We start from the raw sequence: 24,860 nt of genomic DNA, 5'->3' as shown, positions 1-24,860 counted from the left end.
GCTACTGTGTGGAAAACAGACTTGGGACACAGGGACAGAAGCAGGGAGACTGGTCAGGAGGTTGAGGCAGTGGACCTGGTAGATCCCCGTTATGACTCTAAATAAGGGGGGACAGGGGTTTTGCCTCTTTGGGCTTGCAGTGTTGTCACCCTGGTTATGGCGGTCTCAGCACACACGACACAAGGGCATGTGGAGGCCAGGGGCTCTTTACTCATCCTGGGACGATGTCATTCTTGCTACTGCAGGACCCGCATGGCAATGGGATGATTTGTTTGAGTCTCAGCTCAAAAGCCATTGTGAAGACATCCTGGATTCCCAGGGCTTGAAGCAATCTCTGCCTTTACCATTGATCAGTACCTGTCTTACAGCTCAGTCTGTCGTACCATGTAGCTTGGTAATGTTGAGCATGTCTTATCTGTCCTAGTGGATGCTAAGCTACCTGAAGGTGAAATCCATGACTGCTTATTCCTAACAGCACTTGGATTAGGGTCAGTCATATAGTAGATGCTCTATATTTGTTTGAATAAATGGCTACATAATTAGGCACATACCACTATCAGTTTCATATGTTCCATTTCCAGAATTGTTGCTAGATTACTAAATGAGATCAAAATACTTTATTATGGAAACCATAGCAATTAAAAAAATTTTTTTTTCTGGATGAACTAATAGACCTTACACGTTTACCAGTTAGCCAAATAAAAAGAGAACAAGAGGAGAGCTCTCAGAGCCTCTGGTCTCCTGAATTCCTAGAATTGTCAGGTCAGCGTGAATGCTCCACTGGGAACCGCGAGCTGTATGTAACTCCAGGGACCAAAAAACCTCACTATTTTAGTTTCTGTTCTATTCTTGCAGTGCTAGCAAGCCCTGGTTCACTTGGCCTTCCTCACAGGGAAGACCTGAGACACCGGCAGAAAAGTTCACACCAAAAAGAGAAGCCTTGTGGTCTGTGGAGTTGGCATAAGGGACCGAGTCAGAAGAGAGACCTGGAGCCTCCCAGGCACCCCCTATCCACTAGCCTGTCTCATTTCTCTCCGTAGCAGCTATTACTACCTGACTTGCGGTGCATCTGTGTCTCTTCTCTTTTCTCTGTCCTGTCCACTAAAATGTAGGCACCTCGAGGGGAGAGGACTCGTACTCGAGGCTCCTTGTCATCTGCCTGGCACATAGCAAGTGCTCATCAGTTCAGTCAGTAGATGTTGAGCCTGCTAACCACTAATGATTAAAGCTTACGGATTTGACACTTAGCCCATGTAGGAACTTGGTCTAAGCACTATCACTTTTAAGAGCATTGTGAAATAGTCATTCTTAGGATAATGACTGGGGGTTCAGATCCTGGCACTAGCCCCACTCGTCAAGTACATGGCAATATTTGCTGCAGTATCAAGAAGTTCGACCATCTGAATGATCACAAAAACATAAATGACTTCCAATGCTAAAACAGCCAATGAAACCATGTGACACCATGCTAGTTCCATTGATGGTTCTTAAATTTCCACACGTCCCCCATGACTACTGGGACTTGTTTGTCTTGGAGGTAAAGGATTTTAAGCATTTTTAATAAATGGAGCACCTGAAACAAAAGTTTCTGCTGCAGTCTTTACTACAGAAGCCAAATGCCAAGTCCTTTGATCAGGGTTTCTTGGGCCCTGGGGTTGTGATAATTTCTACCTTTCCAAATGGTAGAATCTTAGAGCTTAGAGATCATGGCATTCAACTCTCTCACTGTATTGCTCAGAAAGCTGAGGACCAGAGGTTATTTCTGAAAATCTTCTGAGCTTTATAACTTTGGATTTGGTGGTATGGGCTTAAGGAGACCACCTAAACTTTCTCTGCTCATTCATTTAGTCCACAAACATGTATTGAGCACTTACAGTGACCCACACACCTCGCTAGAGACTAAGTCATTCATCCTGATCTCAAAGAACTCAGAGGCAGGTTGTATATAGAAGAAATCTAGCTGGTATAGGTTACAAACTCAGTGTCATAAGTGCCATCCAGAACGAGCACAGAGGATGTTTTCATTCATTCAACCAATATTTATTGAACTGCTGCCTACTCATAGGTGAGTAAGTCCCAGTGCCTGCTCTCAAGTCTCGGGATAGTGGCTAACATGCCGATGAGTCAGAAAAAAGCTTTGAAGGAAGAGTAGGAATTTTTGCTAGGTAGAAATTGGGAAAAGAGAAATGCAGCAGGAGGAATGGACTGTGCAAAGGCAGGAGTGGTGAAGGTCATGAGCATCAAGGAGTCCAGTGGGGTTGGGGTAAATGAAAGGAAAGAGGGTGAGGAGGGTGGTCAGCCAGGCTAAGGGTGTGATAGATCAGTCCAGGTCAGTATAGATAAAGAGCCTGTTAGTTTTCTCTGTCATCTTTTCCTTAGAACTATTGACAAGGATAGAAATGGCATGCAAATACACAGTTCCCTAATTTCACCTGCACTCCCCAAACTCACACTGAAAACCTTCCTAATAGGATAATGTGGCAATATTAACCTATCTTAAAATTTGCTGCCATGTTGCAGCTCTGGAATAGCAATGAAGGAGAGGAATATATTTTTGCAGCCCCTACATGGGAAAGTGGTGTTCTGTGGTGTGCAGTTCAACAAGAGAAGCAACTAGATGCCCCATGCCTGGTACCATGGATCCTTCTGAAGTTCTAGTTCTTACTAGAAAAAGTATTAGTGAACTTAAAAACTTCCATCCCCTGAATTATTTTAAATAGGTAAGTTACCTTTGCGTTTCAGCAGAATAAGCTATATGATGTTCATCTTGCTAATTATAGGACCAATTTACAGCTTTAAAGTAAGTTGATTACTTGTCATGAGTCAGAGTGACCCACAGTGTTTAATAATCACAGACTCCAGTTCAGCGGTGTCTCTCCTTTCCCCAGCCCTTCCCCAGGCACGACCATGTTTAAGGCTCACATCACTCTTGTGAGTTGGACAGAGCAGATGATTGACAAGTGAGGTTGTCAGACATGAAGAGTATTCCTGAATTAGAGCCCTGTCTCTCACCTCCCAGCCTGAGTATCTGTGCACTGCACCCCACAGGTGGACTTGAGACTTGCAGCAGAGTCCATTCCTCTGGGCAACCTTTCCTGTACTGGTTTCATTTTCCCTTCCTCCTTGGTGAAGGAAGAGTTAACTGACCAATTCAGCCACATAAAGATGTCCATTGGTAGCCACAATGGGGACATCTCTGGGATGCTAGGGACTAGGAACAGGGTAAATAGCATCCTCAAAAATGATCTGGAATATATTGTAAGGAAAGTGCACCCTCCAAACTCTGCTTTATGGTTTGATTGCTGTGAATTTACAATATGAAGATTGGATGTGATATTCTACTCTTGAGAGACTAAGAAAAGATTGTTCTGAGTGTGGGTCAGTTTGCATGATGTGCATTCTATTCCGCAAACTCTTGTGGAACACACATGCTAAGCCCCATGCTAAGATCTAAGATACAATGGTGAGGAAAACATACGACTTCAAAAAGGCCTATCCTTTGGGAGACACAGACACAAGAGCAGATAAACACAATTCCATTTGACACAGGGCTTTGCTAGTGTTATCATCGGGTACTGCGGGGACACAGTTCAGAGAGCAGTTCACTTTTGCAGGGCTGGAAATAGGGTATGGTGTGCCGAAGAGAGACTGACAGGGAAAGTCACAGAGAAAAAATGGCATTTGATCTGGGCCTTGAAGAAAGATTTGGCTCTCTGGTTATTAGAGGAAATGCTAAATCCAATTCTGGTTCTTTCTGATTGGAATAGACTATGCGTGTAAATCAGCCTGAGATTATTTATATTTGAGTGCGAATTTTTTGATACAAATTTTTGGGGTCATTTTTGACAATTGTGTCCCTGATTTTAATTGTTTTGTGATTTTAAATTTAACAACAAAATTAATACATGGTAGTTGTTTACAAATTCGTATTATACAGAAATATATAAAGTCTTTTGTAAGTCTCCCCCTGTGCCCCAAATCTCTGTGAAGAGTTTGGTGTGAAGCTTGTGGTACCTTTCTCTATGTATCTTTCCATGAGTAGCTTGTTTTCTGAGAGCTGTTACATTATTTTATTCTGGAAATGTGGAATTAAGAGGAATCTAGGAGATAGAGCAGTTCTAACATTTTGAAGTCAGATGGAGGCGCAGGGAAGTGAGGTGACACGTCAGGAGGACAGTATAGAGGCCTCAAGCCCTTATTCCCGGTTCTTTGCTCTAAACTCCACTGCCCTGTTTCTGAAGGTCTGGCTCTTTTTCACTTTTTAAAGGAATGCCAAGATCTCGGGCATAGAAACTCTTTCTAGTCCATAGGAGATATTCTTAGCTGCTGAGCTGAATTTTAAAGTTTTATTCTCTCATTAACTTGAGCTCACATTTCCTCCTCCAGTCTCCCCAAGGACCTTCAAACCCTGCAGCTGATCTGCTCTGAGCCATGGGACTTCGCAGAGCGGGGAGGCTGTGCAGGTTCGTTATGAGAGTATAGAGAAGGTGATCTGGGCCTGATTCATCTCCTCACAGAGCTCAGAAATAGTTGTAGCTCCTTCCTTCCTCCCTCCCTCCCTCCCTCCCTCCCTCCCTTCCTTCCTTCCTTCCTTCCTTCCTTCCTTCCTTCCTCCCTCCCTTCCTTCCTCCCAAGAAAATGAAACGGTTTACAGTGTTTTTCCTCCTCATGAATATCTATAATAGTAAACTATGACTTTTAAGAGCTACCTGTGGGAGAACTAAATTTAGATTGCAAGAAAACAAAGGCGGGAAAGTGCTTAGAGCCGGTCTTGTTCCTTTCCGTCTGCGCCATGTCTTTCTTTCTGAGTTTGCCCTTTTCTCTGTTTCTTCTCCTTTCCCCATCCCTGGATAAGAGACAGGTTGGCAAAAGAGATAAGATGTGATTTTCCACCAGATTATGGCAATTGCTTCAGTTCTGTCTGGCTTCTGATCCATTAGATTCCAGGATCACATATTTTTAGCAGACCTACCCCACCAAGCAATGTCTGGGGAACCATGTGATATCTGGGTCAGAGCCAGGCTGCAGGTGGGATGGCCCTGCGGAACTGATACCTGCGCTTTGCAAGGGGCCTCCCTGTCCGCTGGTTCCCATGCGGGGCTGTGGGTCGCTCTCTTGCTGCCATTTGGTGGCACTCCAGGGTTTTCATCCTGGAATAATCTTGGAATTCTGGTAAGACTTGCACCTCTTCTATTTAGAAATAGGAGGGATGTGTGTGCTCAGCTTCTCACACTGGCTCTGAGCTCTGAGACAAGCAGAACCGTTCTGGGATACCCGTCCTCGACCACCATAGCCGGAGCCCAGAGTGACCCACAGCTGTGCTGTGCTTCTCCAACAGCCTCTTCTACTACCACTCTCTCCCACCTCCCACTTTCATTTATAAAATTTAAATAGTTTCAAACCTATAAAAAAAATTGCAAAAACAGTACAAAGAATTCACACATTTTCTTTACCCAGATTACCATTTTACTGCATTTGCTTGCACTATCTATCTATCTATCTATCTATCTATCTATCTATCTACCTACCTATCTATCTATCATCCACATTTACTCTATCTGTCAATGTATCTGTCTATAATATACACTATATATGATACAATTTCCCGTCACCCCTGAACATACCAATGTGCACCACCAAAAAATAAGGACACTTGCCTACATAACTATCCTACAAGCCTCCTGGAAATCAGGAAATCAACATTGATGCAACATAACCATCCACAGACCCCCATTAACGTTTTACTTCCTGTCCCAACAATGAGAAATTGTTCTCCCTCTCCCTCCCTCCCGTTTTACCTGCCTCCCGCCCTCCCTCCTTTCCTTCCCCATCTCCTTCCTATCTCTATCATCTCTATCATCTCTATCTATCTCTATTTCTATCTATCTCTATCTTTACCTCTGTCTTCCCTATCTCTGTCTCTATCTCTCTCTGTTGCAGGAGTCTATCCAGAACACACTTGGTATATAGTTGTCATGTCTCATTAGCCTCCTTCAACATGAAACACTTCCTCAGTCTTTGCCTGTGTCTCATGTTTTTGACAGTCATCCATTCTGTAATTTGGACCTCAATTGTGTCTGCTGATGTTTCCTTATGACCAGATTAAGGCAGTGCATTCTTGGAAGGAACACCACGGAAATCATGCTCCCTCTCCACACCAGTGATGTTAACCTTGATCACCTGGTGATGTTGGTGTTCTGCCAGGTTTTTTTTTACTATAAAATTATTGATTTTCCCCTTTATAGTTGATCAGTATTTTGTCATGGTAGGGGGCATATTCTAACATAATGCCAATACCCTGTTCCTCATCAAACTTTCAGCCATTAATCTTGGCATACATTGATGACTTCTGCCTGTTTCAGCTACCACTAAGGAGTTCCAAAGAGTGGTTCTCCATCTCCATCATTTCTTCTACATTTATTAGCTAGCCTTAGGAAAAGGATGAGCTTTTCCCCCTCCCTCACTGATTTATTTTTTCATTATTTATTTATGCCTGTACAGACTCATGGGTTCCTATTTTATTTGATGGGTATAATCTCAACTCTCATGATTCATTATAATGTTCAAATCTAAGTTAGGCCAATAGGAGCTCTTCAATAATTTGACTTCTTTGTTGTTTGACATGTCCTCATCATTCTTTGAGCATTTCCTTACTTCTGGCACATGTTGTCCCAGGGTCATTTTTTACTTTCCCTGCCCCACCCCTGGGTCAGCCATTTTTCAAGGTTCCTTTTAATGAGGATGGTATTTAGATATCAAAATCTGGTCACTTGATGTGCCCATTGCTACTGGTTGCTGTGCATACATGTGTGTGTATATACACATCTATCCTATTTCTACATCTATCCATGTATAAATATTTTAAAAATCCATGAGAGCATGGCAGTACTTCTAATTCTAGTCTAACACCTCAGGGTTCTTTCTAGCCTTTCCTCTTTCCAGGTTTATGAATCCCTTCAAACAATGAGAAACCTAACTCCCACTGATTTGCTCCATCCTCAACATATTTATTTATTTGCATAATGTAACAATCTGCCAGCCACACCAGAATAGCTCCCTCCTTTTTCAGACACCAGACGTGCTTCTGACAATGCCTTTGCAGGACACATCTGCTTCACTTCTCTGCGTCCTCTGATACTGACATCTCTGAGCTGGATGTGGAAGGAAGGGGAAAGGAAAAGAAGGGAAGATGAGAAAACTCCCATGTGCTTTTGTTTAATTTGTTTCAGTTAAAAATTTAATCCAGGCAATTTGAGGACAGAAATAAAATTTTATATTGTTCCAGTAATGTTTTTGCTAGTTGCTCAATTAATTTCCTCATCTCGTCCACCCATATTGATGGGAACCCCTTCTTTCCTTTCTCATCATCTCTTGTTTGTTCATCATCTCCCCTGCCTTCTTCGATTTCCATGGTCTACCTTTTTACTTATTTTTTTATTTTTTATTCCTTTACTGTTTCTCTCTTTCCCATTAACTTCAGGATTTAGAGTAGGAATGGCAACCATTCAACCCTTTTTTTCTTTTTCCTCCATAAGCCCTGTTTAATTCTCTTTTGATACTCTGTTTTAGGGCTGTAGACCTGCAGATACATAATGTACGTGATCTTGTCTTACAAATAGGGACCAATAATAGAGCAATGCTAGAGGTCACAAATGCACAGTCTGGCTGTTACTTGGAGAATTAAACTTCTGTAACATAGAATATAATATTTATCATCTCTGGACAGATATAACAAATTAATAGAAGATCTAGATTATATAGGAAAATGGAATAGTAAATATAAAAACCTATAGATGTGACTCTACAGATACATCCTTGTCCTTATTATGGGTACGATCTTCTGACTGGCTCTTGACTGACTGCATGGGGAAAGAGGAGTGTTGCATGAAGGCAAAGTTACCTAGACCTCCTCCTCCCCCATCTCTCTTTTTGTTCACCCTGGGGTCCTCAGATGTGTTGACATTCTTTGCCACTTCTCGTGGCATATTCTTCCCAGGACCCCAGTCCTCTCCTTCCCCATCAAAATTTCCCCTGGCCAGTGTTCCAATGCCTCTGAACCTGGCTAGATGGCAGCCAACTAATTGAAAAAGCTGAACTAATAACATGGTGGTAGGTGTTTATGAATAAAAAGGTCATACTTCCTAGAGACTACATTAGCACACGAGCTTAAGTCCTCTGGAAACCTGAGCACTGCTTGGCTCAAAGAAAGGAGGTAGAGGACTGAAATAGTGGGTTTCGGATATGTGGGGTGGAAAGGGTAGATGAGCCGTGAGGTCCTCAGGACACAGCTTGAGGTTGCCTGCTCCGTGGGAACAGAAGCCAGCCATGTTTGTGGGTAAAATAAATGGCTGTGAGAAAAGGAATGGAAGGGTTGTGTGTCCGCCCAAAAATGTAAGCATCAGACTTTGAGATGTTCTTGCAATTTTCAAAGAGACATATAGGATCTCAGGACACCATAGCCTTTCTATTTGAAAACATCCTGTGCTCTAGACGGGATAAGAGTTTAGTTTCCTATGACATGTCAACTGTATTTGTACATTTAGAAATCAATTAGTGTAATTGACGCAATCAGCTATGCTAAACAGAGGAATAATTTACTGAGAACAAATGTCTGGAATTGTGTATTTTGCCAGTGGAATTTCTCACAGTTGGTATAAGAAAATACTCCAAATTAAATCATTGAGGCTGAATGTGACTTTTTTTCTTCTTCTTAAAAATGTTAAAAGAAACACAGCCTGGCTGAGATCTCCTCCCCCTCCCATCAGACAGATTGCTTCTCAGAAGAATTCTCTAAATTGACATTTTACCTGAAAAAGAGCAAAGGCAGATGAAAAACTCCAGGTGTGTGCTTAGCATAAATATTTTTGCCCAAAAAAGAGACTAAAAACGTTGTCGGCTGTATTGGGACCATGTGGAACGAGACCATATGGGGCCAGGTGGCCTTAGAAGCTCAGGATAAGGAGTATGTAGGACGTAAAAAGCTCCGAAGAACATTGCTCCCACCCTAACAATGATAAAAGGCTGGATATTCTAAAAAAAATTATGATTTTTCCTGAGCCCATCAGAAGGCTGAGTTAGCAAGTCAACCAAGGCAACTGAATTCCAAAGAGAGGCAAACCCCTCCTAGGAGAGGGCCACTATTTTAGCTTTGGCAGAGTATAAGAGAAAGATGTGGTGACCATACAAGCCAAAATCTTATGAATTCTTAGAGGACTGTGTGGGCTAGTATGTCTGGAACAAGCTTTCTCCACAGGCCTCTGACGAGGTGCTCATGAGAAACATTGGCGTAAGTCAGGAGACCAGAGGGAGGCTCCCTTGCTGGCACAAGAGTGCAGGAGGTGCTTGGTGACTGTTGGGGCCGGGGGATGGGGGAAGGAACCTTGCTTGCTTCCCCAGAACCTTCCCTCATGTGAAGCAAAATCAAACCCTCTCACCTTCAGACCACAGGCAAAAATCTATTCTCCACGGGGAAGAATAGAAACAAACTACCTCCTCTGGGGGGGAAGTATGAAACAGTCCTGCCCTAGCACACAGGCAGAGATCCAGTGCTGCTGCAGGAATGGTAGAGGCAAAACGATCTACTCCTGGGCAAAGGCAGGAAGCAGTCTTAGACCAGGATCCTACACCAATAAGGAGCAGAGGTCTGTTACTGCTGGAAGAAGGCAAGAAACTCCCATCCAAGATGAAGTACAGAGACAAGGCAGATTTTGCTGCCTCAAAGAAGAGGAGAAGGAATGCTAAAACAAACAAACAACACACACAAGCGCGCGCGCACACACACACACACACACACACACACACAAATCCCACCTTTGAGGTCCAGGTACACAGCCTGCCTAAGATTGAAGCTGGGCCAGGACAAAAGAATTTCCGTGCTCCCACCTGCTCAGCATCTTGTAACAAAGAAGATCATGCGACTACTGGGAGAAGGGTGAGAGCATGGAGAAAGACCCCACTTGAGACACAGGCATGTAGAGATGGCTGAAAACCAACAGGAGATTGAGAACACAGAAAAACCGTCTGTGACCCAGCTCCTACTCTAAGCTTCAGGTTACAGCAGCCTATCTCTAGAGGAATTTGAAGGCTGTGGTACACTGAAAATAACAACAAAACCCAGGTCTAGGCCAACTCCTGATTAGATTAACTCAGCTTCCTACCACCACCACCATGCTAACAACTTCACAGAAGAGGTGGCATGTCCATTTCTACGCATAAATGTTATTTACTTCAGTCTCTACTGCTCTTCTACACATAATGTCTGCATTCAATTAAAAATTACAACACACACATAAGGAAAAACAAATCACTGTCAAGAGACAAAGCAATCAACAGAACCAGACTCAGAGATGACCTGGATGTTGGAACTATCAGATGGACTTTAAATAACTGTGATTAATATGCTAAAGGATCTAGTGGGGAAAGTGGACAACATTCATGAACAGATGGGGAATTTCAACAGAGAGATGACAGCTATAAGAAAGTCAAATGAATTGCTAGAAATAGTTAAAAAAAAAAACCACTTCCTTGGCGACAAGGAATTTCTTCAACAGGCTCATCAGTAGACTGGACATAGCTGAGGAAAGAAATAACTTGAAGATAAATCAACAGAAATGATAAAAACTGAATCAAAGGAGAAAAAAAAAGAGTGGGGAAAGAAAAGTAGAACAGAGCAGCCAAGAGTTCTGCACAATATCAGCTAGTGTAACATATATGTAATTGGAGACTTAGAAGTAGGTATCTTCAGGAAGAGAGATGTGGCAAGGTGGTGTTTTCCTGAGAAAGGCATGTGGTTTAAAAATGGCCACAAATTGTTATTGGTTGCTTCCCTGCTTCCAGTTTAGCTGAAGCATTTACTCTCAGAATCCTCCACCTCCTTCTTGCTTACCTTCTATACCCAGTTATTCAGGGGGAGAAACGTGTGATTTCCCCTTCCCCCTACCCCCATAATTCTCCTCTTCAGTCCATCTGCATTCTGCATCAAGAATAGTGGCTGTGAAGGTTAGATGGAGTAGCTGAAAAGATACAAGGCAAGATTCAGCAACCTCCCTTTTACTTTTAGCAAAAAAACAAAACTTGATTTAACTAAAATAAGACACATGGATGCTGGCTTTGAAGGAGTGCTATATTGTAATTCATCTCTGTCCATAGTTATAGCTAAGAAAAAATAGCTCAGAGAATTTTCATCCCTTCCCCCTTCTTATTTGAGTAATAAAAATGTTGCTTAAAGAAAAAGAAAGTATTAAATATGGTATTTATCCACAAAACACTCTTTTTGATACCATAAGTGGTCTCCTATATAGATTAGTTATGCATCTGATAAGAAAATTGTACAATTCCTTTAGTGTGTATGTGCAGTAAATTAGTTTTCAGGCATTCAGTGACATCAGCTACTGGACAGTGAGTGAGTGACCAGCCATCTACCTGCTAAGGCTAGTTGCTGGAGAAAACTTGCTGCAGTGGGTCTGGGTGCTGTGCTTCCTTTGAATTCAGAGGCTTCCTGGAAGAAAGAGGACAGGACCTGATAAGGGTTTCTGGGAGTGTAGTTTCTAAAAATTTACCTCATGGGCTTAGAATTTAAACTCAGACATGGCTTCTCATGTTGCCATCGTTAATGAACTTGCAACCCTGGCTGTGTACCAGCTGCCTTGCAAGGGTCTCTGTGAAGCTTTCCTGACCTTCTTGACAGAGCAACTCCTTTCTCCTCTGTGCTACTTCTAGTCTTATACATGCCATTTTGGGGCGTTTTCACATGGTTTTGCATTTATTTTTATGCATCTACTAAGCTGAGTTCTTTAATGGTTAGGGTTTGTGTTTTACTCGCCTCTAGCTGGTGCCAGGCACAGAATAGGTTCTCAGTAAATATTTGCTGAATCGGATTAAGTAAATGCTCAGCAGGAGGAGACTGCAGTGGCTATGACTGTTTGTTATAGCCACGTTCCATGTGTGACTTTGCTCTGCATGAAATTCCTGGGCCTTCTCACAAGCCTGACTCAGCTATGCCAAGGTAGGCTTATTCTGGGGCTGTGATGAGGGCCTTGGACTCAGATCATCACAGTAAGAGACTTGGAAGTAATTTAAGGTGACTATTGTTGAAAACAAACAAACAAACAAACAAAAATAAAGTGAGAAAAAAACCCATAAAGAATAAAGAGATCCATTGAACCAGGATCGAGATGGGAGCTAAGTGAAACTACTAGAGATGCAGATATATTTAGACAGTCCCTTTCATGCTGAAGAGCATCACCTCCTGCCAAGAGTGCAGCTTTGGGGGCTGGCCGAGTGGCTCAGTTGGTTAAGAGTTAGCTTAAGAGCGCGAGCTCTGAGCAACAGGGCCTTTGGTTCGATTCCCACATGGGCCAGTGACACTGCGTCCAAGCTGAGCTGCCAACAGGTGGCAGGATGGCTCAGCTGGTGACAGCACGTGCGCCTAACAAGACTGCCTGTTTGATGGTGGCTACGCCCACCCGCAACTAAAGATTGTAACACAGCACCTTGAGCTTAGAGGCCAAGAGCTGCCAATGGGCAGCCAGATGACAACTGGCGCCCTCCACAACGAAGATTGAAGAACAACAACTTGGTTGGTCCCCCTCCCCAATTCCCCAACACTGTTCCCCTCCCCCAGTTCCCCAATTTAAAAAAAAAAAAGAGTGTAGCTTTGGGAGGGAGGCATGTGACGTGGGGAGGGAAGAAGAGGGGCTTTCTATGGACCAGGACTGTGATCCTGGGGTCAATTCCAGCGGTCATGACCAGACCCAGATGGATGATTATTGTGGCTGAGCGTTAGCTCTAAGCTGCTTGGTAATCAAAAAAGGGGGAACGTACTTTCATCATCTGATAAAAAGAAACATACTAACTCCTAAGGGGAAAATAAATCCTAAACCCTTTTTTATTCCTGGGAAATCCAGGTTGGTTCTACATGTGGCCGTGCCCTAGAAAGGCTGTGTGACCTTAGCTAATTGTTTGATTACTCTGGCCCTTGATTTCCTCAGCATCCAGGGATCTTTAATATCCCTTTCGACTCCGGCATTCTCTGGGCAGACAGTATGTCTGCAGTCTCTCTGAACTGAGATCCTGACACTGCTCCACATCGCAGAGACAGCCACTAGAGCAGTAGCAGTAAACAGTAGGTGTTTTCCTTCTAGACTTGCCAGTTTCCCAGCTTTGAGGCATTCAGGACCAACAAATGCTCATGGGAAGTAATTGTGCTGTACAAGGAAGCACAAAAAACCCACAAGATAGCCCCCACCACACTCGCTACTGCCACAGCGAGTCCCCAGAGATAAGCTGACTGTTGCAGTGGCAGAGGCGCCCCACAGCCGCAAAGGCCACTTCAATTCCCAAGTAATCACAGTGTGCCTGCGCTCAGCACTGGAACCTTCCGGACAAGGCCGCTTTGCAGATTGCAATGCTCTGGAAGGGAGAGAGACTCCTCCTGTGCAGACCTGCCCCAGAGCAGAGCTGAGGATGCAAAGCTGGAGGGCGTGGCTCCAGGTTCCCAGAGCACCGTCAGTTGACAAATTGCTTTTCAGTGAATTTGTGTTTTGCAAATTGATGTGAGGGGAGCTGGCTTCCTTCAGCGCAATGCTCTTCCCCCTCTCCCAGCTTTCTATTCTAGTAAGACTGCTATCTTGCTTTCAATCACTTTCTCCCTTTTGTTATCAAAACCTAGACTTTTTCTGATAAACTCATTCACACTGGGGTGTGAATAATTCATTTAAAATCATACCGCTTTGGACCCTACATTTAATGATGTTCAAAATCTGCAAGAGGAAGAAAATCCAAATTTCAGACATTTGCATGTGGAAACATTGGGTGAAGGGGCCCTCCCATCACTCACCCTCTACTCCCCCACCCCACCCCACCCCTACACACACCTTGACAAGACTAGCTGTGCTGATGTGCAAAGATTTAGCCAACTGCGCTTTTCGTGTTTGGGGTGCAGGCTGGGCCTGATCTAAATAGGAAGTAGGTAAAGTGCCCTTCGGAATTCACTCTTTTCTCTGACACTCAAGGCACCTGTTATATTTGCCCTGTCTGAGGCCACTATGTAAAGAGAGTTTTATACACCTTCCATTCTTCCAATATGGGATACCTGTCCTGTGTCTCTTTCCTTCAATAATTACTCACTTACTTTCCTCTGCTGGTTTTAGCAAAGCAATAAGACTAACCTGTTAAGGGTTTGTGTACTATCACTCCCAGGCAGAATGTTTGGTGTTAACAAGGAATCTCCTGAAAATGATGCCCTGACACAAAGGCAGTATGGGAATTTCAGGAATCCATGGTGGGGCTGTGGGGCTAGTTGAGGACAGGTGAGTCAAGGACCCCTCAAATCATACCATCAGGAGCCAAGTCCCTCTAGCTTGGTGGCAAGAATTTTTCTTATTGGCCAGAGCCTGTGGTGGCTCTGGGGCATTCCTTGGAAAGGAACATGCTAGAACATAATTTACCAAAACAGGAGACAGGAAAAGAGGGTTGGGGGAAGAGAGGAGAATGGGTGATAGGGGAGGAGGAGGAGCGGAACAAGACACAAATGTCAGGGAAAGAGATTGCTCACAGACTAAAATCGTTTTCTATATGGAGCCAAGATCTACTCATCCGTTGGAAGTGAAATTTAGTTCATTGGAATTAGTTCCATCACGTTGTCAGAATTATTTGTGGCTCTACGTGGCACTCTTTGAAATCAGCTTTTGCCAGAAAGTTTGAAGGCACCAAAGGACATGGATCAGAAGACCTGGAAGGAGGCAAGGAATAAGTCAAACTTGAGCCAGGCTGCTTTCTCTGGGGCACAGTAGCAGCTTCACCAGATACAGTGCAACCTTTAATTGGTTAGTGAGCATTCTGCTCCAGTGGACTGATGACTGGGTGTGGGAAATGTTCGTTCATCCCCCCCCCCTAAAATTTAACTGTCAGACAAGCTTTGGTCACATTTGAAATGGCAAGGTGGCAAAAGGGCTATTTTCATACTATTGGGTTGTCGGAAAAGTCATGACACATTTTTGCAATGAAAAACAGAGAAAAAAGACGTCATGACTTTTCCGACAACCCAACAATTCTTCTGCTGAGGAAATCTTACAGCTGAGTTGTTGGTGGTGTTTAGTTTTCATATGACCTTATTTCAAAATGTATTATTTTATTAAATCTACATCTATTTCTACAAACGTTTAGGAGGCACTGGTATTGCCTCTCTGCTTCTCCCGATTGCTCCTGTGAAACTTAATCAAGGGGTTGAAGCTGTACCATCTCAGTTACGTGGATGCCTTAAAGCCTGACCAAGATCTCAATGTCAAGGTCACCCCATTGGCTTTGTAAGAGCTTCTCCACACTCAATTCAGGTCCAGGGGGTGGTAGTCTTGTTATCACCCCTTTTTTCTTTCCGCGCTTTCCTGTTATCTGATGCTGCTTCAGAAGAGCTGCTAGGAGAGGCTGGGCTGGCTCCGCCCTGCCTGTGCTGATACCACTCGGGGGGGCCCCTCCAGTTCTTCCCTCCCAGCCTTTTGTCGGAAAGGGGTGTCATTCCAGCCGCTCGGACCAGCAGGGCGCACAGACCCACTAACCGCACTGCCTCTCTGCTCTCCACAGAATGGGCTGAACGGCCTGCACCTGGCCTCGAAGGAAGGCCATGTGAAGATGGTGGTTGAACTCCTGCACAAAGAAATCATTCTAGAAACAACAACCAAGGTACGTCTCTTAGGGAGCGGGGGAAAATTTACATTGAAAATTCAAGTGTGTGGGTACCTCACGTAGTATCCCAAGCCCTGGCATAAAAGCCAGCTATTCATGAGACAAACCCAAACTTGCTTCTGGATTTGTCTTTCCAATCATTCCCTCTTTCTGAGTTCCTGAAGTCACCTGAACACACAGGACCCTGTTTCCACAAAGATTCAGTGGGCCTTTACTTTATCCTCATCACTAGACAATAAATCTGAAAATCAAACCCCTTTTCTGGTGGCTTTAGACTTCCTCAGGGTCCTTGACTTGAATACAATGACTGCAAAGAGCACTGTGAGCTCCATGGGCAGGTGCCTTGAGTCCAGATCCTGAGATACATCATAATCTGTGACTTTAAGCAAGTTGCTCATCCAATAAGAAGCCTCCGTTTCCTCATCTGTAAAATGGGGGTTATAATACTTAGTGGCGGGATTAACATGAAAATGAAATGAGATAACGTATGAAAACTGCCTGACGCCTAGGAAAGAATCCATAAATATTGGTGACTGTGTTGTTACTGAGGGCTGTAGAAGAGTCCAGACACTCCCCTCTCCCCCCCATTTATCCATCTCTAGCAAGTCCTCCTTGGTCTGCCCCACACCTGTCTCCTCTGATTACCTAGAACAACCTCTTTTACTAGGAGGCATTCAGCAGAGACTGAGTCACACCTCTCACAGGGGTCTGTCTCTCCCCATAGCAGTAGGTTATAAACATCAGTGGCGTAAGTCCAGAAACCAGTTATGAAACCGATTCATCTACAGGATGCAAGAACAGTTTTATTTCTTACACCCATGCATCTTATTTGTTTATTAAGCAACATGCAGCCGGCATTGAAACACAAAACTGAACTAAACAAAAAGTCACCTCTGCTTACTAAGTCGAGTCCTGTTTCCCTCTTCTCTTTCTTTCTTTGTTACTTCCCGTGGTTTCCCTCTTGGGCTTCCTCCTCCAGTCTCTTATTTTCCATTTGCTATTTATTAAACATGGCCTCACATCAGCCTCAATTTCAGTTCCGCGCAGCTAACATTTTGCCACCTCTCAAGCAGAGAAACAGACGAACACTCTGTAGAGAACAGATACAATTTATGGTTATGAAGTGAACTACCAAAATATTATGAAGGTAGCATCATCTCTCGAGGTAAAATTCTGTAATTTTCATGTCATTTCCTGAAGGTGTTAAGATCTCACATGTAAAACAGACGGAGTTGCTCTTCCTGAATGTATATGGGGCACGTTCCTCTAACTGTTACCACGACAAACACCAATTGTTTCTACCCTGCTCCTTCTGTGGGTGGAGGGATGCAATTAATTTTTCTCCTGATGCGCTCACATACCTGGCTGCAAGCAGCGTGCCATCTGACAGGCTCTGTGTGGGCCACAGCCGATTTTCTTCCCTTGGCACTCCCCCAAGAGCTGCAAAAACATTATGGCTCAGCACTTTTACTCTTTCCGAATTTCCCCCTTTGATTGTTATTTTGCAAGTGAACACTTGGAGTGTCTTTGTTATTTATAGAAATTTTATAAGCCAGCGTGGTTTCTGAATGCCATGCAGAGAGAGAGAAAAAAAAGGTGAAACTGAAACCGTGGGCTAAGAAAGAGTCACAACAGATTGGGGATTTGTAATGGGTCTCGCAAGCCTGAGAAAGATTAAAAAAGGAAAAGAATAAAAAGCCAAAACCAATCTAGTTTCCTAAACTGTGCTTAGATACTTTAAAAGCACAAAACAAATGTGTTCTCTCCCCATCGTGCCATCTCCACCACTGAGAGGCCGGAGCTTAGCCTCCAAGCTGGTGGTGAACGGGGAGAGAGCTTCAACACCTCCACTCACATTCACTCAGCACCTACTGCAACCATGGGCTCTAGGACTCCCTGGAAATGGAGAAATTGGGTCTTTGCGGATCAAATATAGCTAAAAAAACTTTCCTGCTTCTTTGAGGGTGTATTCCTTCATGCTAAGAGAGGGGCAGAGAAAATGGAGGCCCACGACCTCTCTCTCTCTGAGACTCCTGCCCCAGGGCCAGGGAACCTTCTCGAGCCTTACATTGTGTGCATTTGTGTGTAGATGGGCGTGGCAGAGCGTTTCCCACGGGCTTCCCTTGGCTCTTATTCCTCTCCAGTGCTGCCTTCAGCCCAGCTCCGGAAGCTGGCACAGGCCAAGAGCCACAGCCAGGGTTCCACAGCTAACCTGCTTCCCATCAGAGGGTTTATACGGGGAGAGCTCTGATGCAGTGTGATTTCAGGCAGAAAGCGGCAGATGGAAGAAACATTCAACATAGCTTCTTGAGGCCCAAGAGTCTGAGTCTCAATCATCTCTGTACCTCCAGGCCTGACCCAGAGCCTGACACACACAAGTGCTCCGTGTATGACGAATGAATGAATGGACGTAGCGCACGTCCTTCTTCTAAATGGAGAAACTTGGTGTTCTGAGTCCTGATTTCTAGAGAAGGTTCTGGTGCCAACAGCCCTGTTCCACTTTGTACACAGCGTGAGTCGAACCCAAGTGCCAAGGCTTCTAAATGTAGGCTCTTTGGACTTCTATGAAAAATGATTAATTAGCATCTATACATTCATTTCTGGCACTTAACTCTCTGACATATTTGAGGAAGAACCCTTTTGTTGATCAAATGGAGCCTAAGGAGACATCAAAGCGACAAGTCCGGAGGCAACAAGCAGGACCCTCCTGCCTGACACAGGCCACTCTTTAGAGGCAAAGACCTGAGCCCCTTCCGGCCCCTGGGGTGCCTTCCTTGGGGCTGCCTCACCCACCTGCGGGCTCTTGGGGCAACAGTGATGGGGTGGCCATAGAGCTTGGACCTCTTGCTTCTCAGCTCCCCCTGGGCGAGGACCCTTTTCTTCCAGGTGACAGATGGCTGATGCACATGGATTGGGTTTGAAGTCCCTGCTTGTCAGGGCTTGAGATCCTGAGATGGATTAGAAAGTGTCTATGTAGTTTAGTTAAAAACTATATACCATGTGAACTAGAAAAAATGAGGTCGTTTGAGATCTCTGCTCCTTAAGTAGCAGAGGGACAGATGGTTCCAGCTGTAGTCCGGGTTTTTCCCACCTGCCCTATTTGCCAAAAGTCGTCATACAGGGCCTGTCCTGCCTGCCTCTCGCTGAGCATGGGTGCCGGTGGGGTCATGGAGGCAAGTCACCCTTGGAGAAAGTGCTGACATTCCAGCCCCAGGACATCCAGGAGGCAAGAAGGAGCCAGATAAGGAAACTGGTGTCCTAGAATAGAAGAAGCCTGCTAGACCCAAACCCTGTCTAGGAATTGTTTAATACCCAGGATGAATCCATACAAGAAAACCTGAACGTTCCACTCAGTCTCAGAACCTGCCTGGTTTCTTAGTCTCTGTTATCAGTTCTTAGCTTTGAAAAAATTGACTTTAAAACAATTTTGTACCTCATTTTGTTCTAGTGTTTATTCTTTCTGGCTTTTCTCTCCTCTCTTATTTGGTGATATTGTACTAATTAATATTTCAAATATACTTTCTTTGTGTTTTCCTTTGCCAGATTTTATTCTATTTATTTCCCCCCGTTTACTTTCGTATTTTCTTCTCTTCCCTGCATACATCATATAGTTCATTTTATTACCCTCCCCACAACTCCCGTACGTATTTCTACCCTTTTTTTTTTCATTTGACACTTTACTTACTCTCTTCCCCTTTCATTCCCTCTGTCCTCTTTGGTCTAGCTTTTGCTCAGTGGGTATCACTGTAACAGCATCAAAGGAGCTGAGCCTGCGGGACCTGCCAGCCTCCTTTTCTGCAGAGCTCCAGGCCTCATGGGGGCTCTGCTTCATCCTGCAGAGTTATAGATTGGGAGGAGCTGTAAGTCCAAAGGAGGCCAGCTTGCTTGGCAAACCTTTAGTGTGGGTCCTGTCAGCCGGTGACAGAATGCTGCGCCCGTATGTAGTTGATTAGTGTTGAGGAGTTGGTTTTCTTATTCTTTGATATTATTTTTTTCATGGAACACAGGAAGAATTTTTCTCCTTGTGCTTTCAGCACGATTTCAAGATGTATGATGGGTAAAGGCCTGCGCATGTGTGTTGTCTACCTCTTTTGGCTGTAAAGAAAGCCACTGCCCATCCCCCCTTGTTCCTGTCCCTTTAACAGTCACTTACCCAGGCCCAGTGGGAAACCTCCTCTCCTTCTTCCAATGTGTTTCAGAAAGGGAACACGGCTCTGCACATCGCCGCCCTCGCTGGTCAGGACGAGGTGGTCCGGGAGCTGGTCAACTATGGAGCCAACGTTAACGCTCAGTCACAGGTGACGGCTCTCTCCGGTCCCTGCTCTAGAGGGCGCTGCCTTTCTCCTTCACCTGTGTGTCTGTTACATAGTGGGCCCACGGTGGCTGCCTCGGCGGTACATGCACTATGTAGCCGAGTCTAGATTTATTACTGACGTGTCTCCAAGCACTGAAGAAGGCATCTGTTATTATTTTTTTTCATTCTTCTACTACACATCCTAAGCACAATGTGGTTGGTCTTTGTGGATCCCTTCCCTGTTCAGTAAACCAGTCAAATAATATATTTAGTTATGGTTCATTTTGGGGGAGAAATTGTGTAGGAGGGGATATGGGGGGCTGATGCAGAAGGGAGTGAAAATAGAGAAGTGTGTGCGTGAGGCTGACTGATGATGGTGAGGGGCAGAAACCGACTTCCATGGAGTGTCACCCCCACCTTGTGGCCTTTCACAATAATCCCACTAAGCCATTTCGAAGTGGTGATGAGTTTTTATAACGGAGGATATGGGTGGGGATATTGCTCTGTGGGGTAGGTGAAAATTGGAGAAAGAGAGAACTATTCTAGAGTTTGGAGGGTTTGCACCTGTTTTAGCATCTCTCAATATTGTGGGTGAATTTTAATGAGATTTTCTCTTGGTTTACAGAAAGGTTTTACACCCCTGTACATGGCAGCACAAGAGAATCACTTGGAAGTGGTTAAGTTTTTACTGGAAAATGGAGCTAATCAGAACGTAGCCACAGAAGTAAGAACCTTGGGAAATGGCCTCCCTGTTGGAAGTCTCCGGGGGTAGGACATGGTTGTGGGGGCATGCGTTCCTGGGACGTGGCTTGAGCTGCATCCTCTGTCATGATCACTGTAGCGTGTCACTGAGTGCTCTTGACCTTCAGATCACTGCACTCATCCTGGCAGCTGTTGGACTCTGCAAGGGAGTAGGAGACAAAGTCATGGGTCTTGAGGAATGCCCAGACACATAGCAGAGAAATGACATCAGAGTCTAACATGTCATTCCCACTATAACCAACACTGAGGGCTGGACAGGAGTGAAGGTAGTGTGGGTGTGTATGGTGAACAAGCCTGCTTGGATCTTAATGAGAAAGGCTCTTGCCATGAACCCACTGTACACTCTTGGACAAGTCACTTTAGCTTCCTGATTTTATCATTGGTGAAATGATGAAATTCGACTAAAAGCTAAGGGTTCTTATGACCCTTAACATTGTAAGACTCAACGATTACATGACTTTGTTATCATTCTGCCTTGCCAGCTTATGGGGTCCTGTGCCCCTCAGGACACAACTGAGGGAATTAACAGTAGCTCACAATTGAATCCTCAGTGCCTGGCATCATTTCTAGCTTTGGGTAGGTGTTCAATAGTATTTGTGAAATGAGTAAATGAACGACCATCTGCCGTGTTTAAGGCACTGTCCTGGCACCAGTAGATGGGGTGAGAGGGAGGGTCAGCAAAGAAACAAAGGGTAGTAAAAATCTTCTCCTAGTACTCAGTCAGATTGGGAACAAATTATAAAGGAAAATTACATAAGTGCTTAAGAAAAATTACCGTAGGCTCTGTGAGGTTGCAGAGAAAGAAAATGGGGCCAAGAAAGTCTTCAGTGAGGAGGTGGCATTTGAGCCGAGCTTGATGGATGAGGTGGGCTTTGAAGAGCAGAGAATTGGAGGATGAGGACCTGTTATGAGCAAGGGTGTGAAAGCATGTGTCCTGCTTTGAGGACAACCAAGGTCAGATACAGTCAGAGCAAATTGGTCTTTCCTCCTTCCCCCTGGCTAGGATGGCTTCACTCCTCTAGCCGTGGCTCTGCAGCAGGGCCACGAGAACGTAGTGGCACACCTCATCAACTACGGGACGAAGGGGAAGGTGCGTCTCCCTGCCCTGCACATCGCCGCCCGCAATGACGACACCCGGACAGCTGCAGTGCTTCTGCAGAATGACCCCAACCCAGACGTGCTTTCCAAGGTGAGGGTTCTAGGGCCTGGACCATGGAGATCTGTAGGTTATAAAGGCACCATCAATTCCCAACAATTTCTCCAAGCACTGACCCTACCCAGAGATGGTGCCAACTGAGCCACAGTGGACAACCCCACTTTAAAAGCCTGCTGAACGCCAAAAAAAAAAAATGTGTCTGGCGTGGGGTAAGGAAGGTTTTTGTTGCTCCAGGCCATTCAGAAAAGTGTCCAGGTGGGCAGGATGGGTCTCTGGCCAGAGTGAAACTTTGTAATGCTAGCAGGTGGTGCTCTAGAGTTTTACCCCACTCTCTTTCGCTGGCTGCCCCCTGGTGGAGGGAGGGAGGTGACCTCACATGTGGAGATGAGAACATGGAAGATCATCCCAAGGGGCGTGGACAACTAGTGGTGTGAACTTGCTGTCTGATGTTTTGAGTCATGGCTGATCTACTCTTTATAAATGTGGGCTGTTCATTTCTTCTCTTATAGTGGGAATGGGTTTATACTGGGTTATTCTCAGTCTCCCCGCCACATGGTTAATGAGTTTTGTCTGAAAAACCGCTGACTGGGTTAAGCATGGTCTGAGGTTATGGAAGAAAAGGTGACAATGGACCCTTTGGCCAGCCAGCTGAGTCATCACACCCTTTTAGGGCGCTGAAACAATCCCTAGAATTAAGATTATGGACCCCATACCACTTTTCATTCATTAATTAAAATTTCTTCATAAGTATAAGTAAGCATTCAGGTGAATGGCCCCACAGATGTGGAGGTAATCTCACTCCATGCTTTGTCCCCGTGAACCACAAAACAAAGAATGTTGGTCACTCAGAGGCAGCACCTAGCTTTTAAATATAACTTGCCACAGAGTATCTCTTGACCCCTTTCCAAATGTTCTCATCAGTCTAAATCTGCTTTATGTATCGGGTCCTCTGGCCCTGTCAACATTTTCAGAATCCCTGGGCTGATTCTGAGATAGAAATGACAGTACATGGCATGTGACAAGTTGTTCCCCCTCTGTTGTGCCCCAGACGGGATTTACCCCCCTCCACATCGCAGCTCACTACGAGAACCTCAACGTGGCCCAGTTACTCCTCAACAGGGGAGCCAGTGTCAATTTCACACCACAGGTAAGGTTCTCTGGTAAGCTCCACACATTTGCCAGGGGCTCAGGAATCTGGGTGCTCCCGCCTCCCCTATCGCACCGTGGTTTCCCCTGTACTGCAAAAGTCTGTGGGTGAGACAGCACTCGTGCCTATTGAGGCTCCTCATTGGTGGGTTTCTAATCACCCACACCTCAATCTCCATTTATCCCTTCTAGAAGGGGCAAACCTGGAGGGCTGGGGACTGGCTTCCTTCCAGCCCATTCTATTGACTCTGGGAGACCTGGGCTTAGCCAGGTTGCTGTGATTAACCACAGTACTATCATGCCCTTACAGGTTTTGAAATCTTTCTTAGGTGAGAAATGTCCTAACAGTAGGCTGAACATGGCTGCCGGTAGCAGTGCCATTGTAGGACTGGGGCAATGGGGTATGGGGGAGTAGGGTACAGAGCAGCTGCTTTCCAGAGGAAGATGCCATGCCCTGACTAGTCCTGTTCTTCCCCTCCAGAACGGCATCACGCCACTGCACATCGCCTCCCGCAGGGGGAATGTGATCATGGTGCGACTACTGCTGGACCGCGGAGCCCAGATAGAAACAAGGACCAAGGTGGGTGCTAGCGAACTTCGTGGCAAGGCCTGGGAAGGGAGTGCTGCCTTCCAGAGCCTCACCAGTGTGGTGGGCTCTTGCTGACCAGGTAGTGATGGGTCTGCAGCCTCCCAGAGCAGCCCACAGCAGGAGCCAGGGTATAGCAAGAGACGATATAACAAGACGGCTGGCGTCGAGCTGGTCCTTAAGGAAGCATCATGCTTCTGCAGCTGGAATGATGCTGTGGGCAGTCTTCCCTCCAACGGCCTCTGATAGGTGCCTTTGGGGCTTTCTCTCTGTGACTCTGTTTTTTAAAGGATGAATTGACACCTCTCCACTGTGCAGCTCGGAATGGGCATGTGCGAATCTCAGAGATCCTGCTGGACCACGGAGCACCCATCCAAGCTAAAACCAAGGTGCGTGCTTCCTTTTTGGGAGGAACATCTTTTAGGCAGGGCTCTAGGTCAGACCAACCTGGGACCAAATCCCATTTCTGAGAAGTAGAGATCCTAATACTATTAGCTGAGCCAGTGTGTGTGACATTTACCCCAATGCCTGTCACACAGGAGGCACTCTGTACAGCCCTGATTATTATCTAGTTCAGGGTCAGCAAAATTTTCTCTAAAGGGCCAGGTATTTTTAGGCTTTGCAGGCCATGGTCTCTTGTCATAATAACTCAACTCTGCCATTGTAGTAGGAAAGCAGCCATGGGTAATATGCAAACTAGTGGCTGTGTTCCAATAAAACTTTATTTACAAACAGGCAGCAGCTCAGATTTGACTTGTGAGCAGACATTGCTTACTATCTCTAGACCAACCCTTGTCTATTTTACCTTGGCTCCAGAAAAGACAAGAGCTAAGCACCTGGAGAAGTCTTCAGAGCCTGGGCTAGACTGGAGTGAAGTTAGAAAGAAAACAAAACAGTTCTCAAGGTTCATTAGGGGCCGGAGCCAAGGCCCATCCTCCAGTTCTAGTATGAAGTCTTGAGTCTTCCTGGGGCTGAAGCTATCAGACCACCTGGTGCTGCCTGGCCCTCTGCCCCATTCTTTGGGGTGAATTTAGAGGGAGTGAACTTAGAAGAGCAAGGCAGAAACCAGGCCCATTCTGGAGGTTCTCTGTGAGAAGTTCTCTGTCATAAAATTGTAGCACGGTCCATAACCATGAAAGCAAATTTATTCCATGACAAATTATCCTGTGAGTATTCTACAGAGCTATCTGTAATTTGGGACATGATTCATAATACCAAGCTGCCGTGTGTCTCTG

At 45.1% G+C, this 24,860-nt stretch overlaps 1 protein-coding gene across 1 annotated transcript in view; it reads left to right on the top strand.

Moving 5' to 3' along the window:
- ANK1 (ankyrin 1) overlaps positions 1-24,860 on the top strand; it is a 217,526-nt gene that overhangs the window by 122,241 nt on the left and 70,425 nt on the right. Inside the window, exons 3-9 of the mRNA XM_019649237.1 lie at positions 15,580-15,678; positions 19,881-19,979; positions 20,601-20,699; positions 21,741-21,926; positions 22,942-23,040; positions 23,521-23,619; positions 23,916-24,014. Of these exons, the coding sequence (XP_019504782.1) occupies positions 15,580-15,678; positions 19,881-19,979; positions 20,601-20,699; positions 21,741-21,926; positions 22,942-23,040; positions 23,521-23,619; positions 23,916-24,014 (780 nt within the window). The remainder of the gene's footprint in view (positions 1-15,579; positions 15,679-19,880; positions 19,980-20,600; positions 20,700-21,740; positions 21,927-22,941; positions 23,041-23,520; positions 23,620-23,915; positions 24,015-24,860) is intronic.

This window comes from Hipposideros armiger, unplaced genomic scaffold (assembly GCF_001890085.2).
Source record: "Hipposideros armiger isolate ML-2016 unplaced genomic scaffold, ASM189008v1 scaffold_131, whole genome shotgun sequence".
NCBI classification, from domain to species: domain Eukaryota; kingdom Metazoa; phylum Chordata; class Mammalia; order Chiroptera; family Hipposideridae; genus Hipposideros; species Hipposideros armiger.
This window is presented reverse-complemented; position numbering and strand designations above follow the sequence as displayed.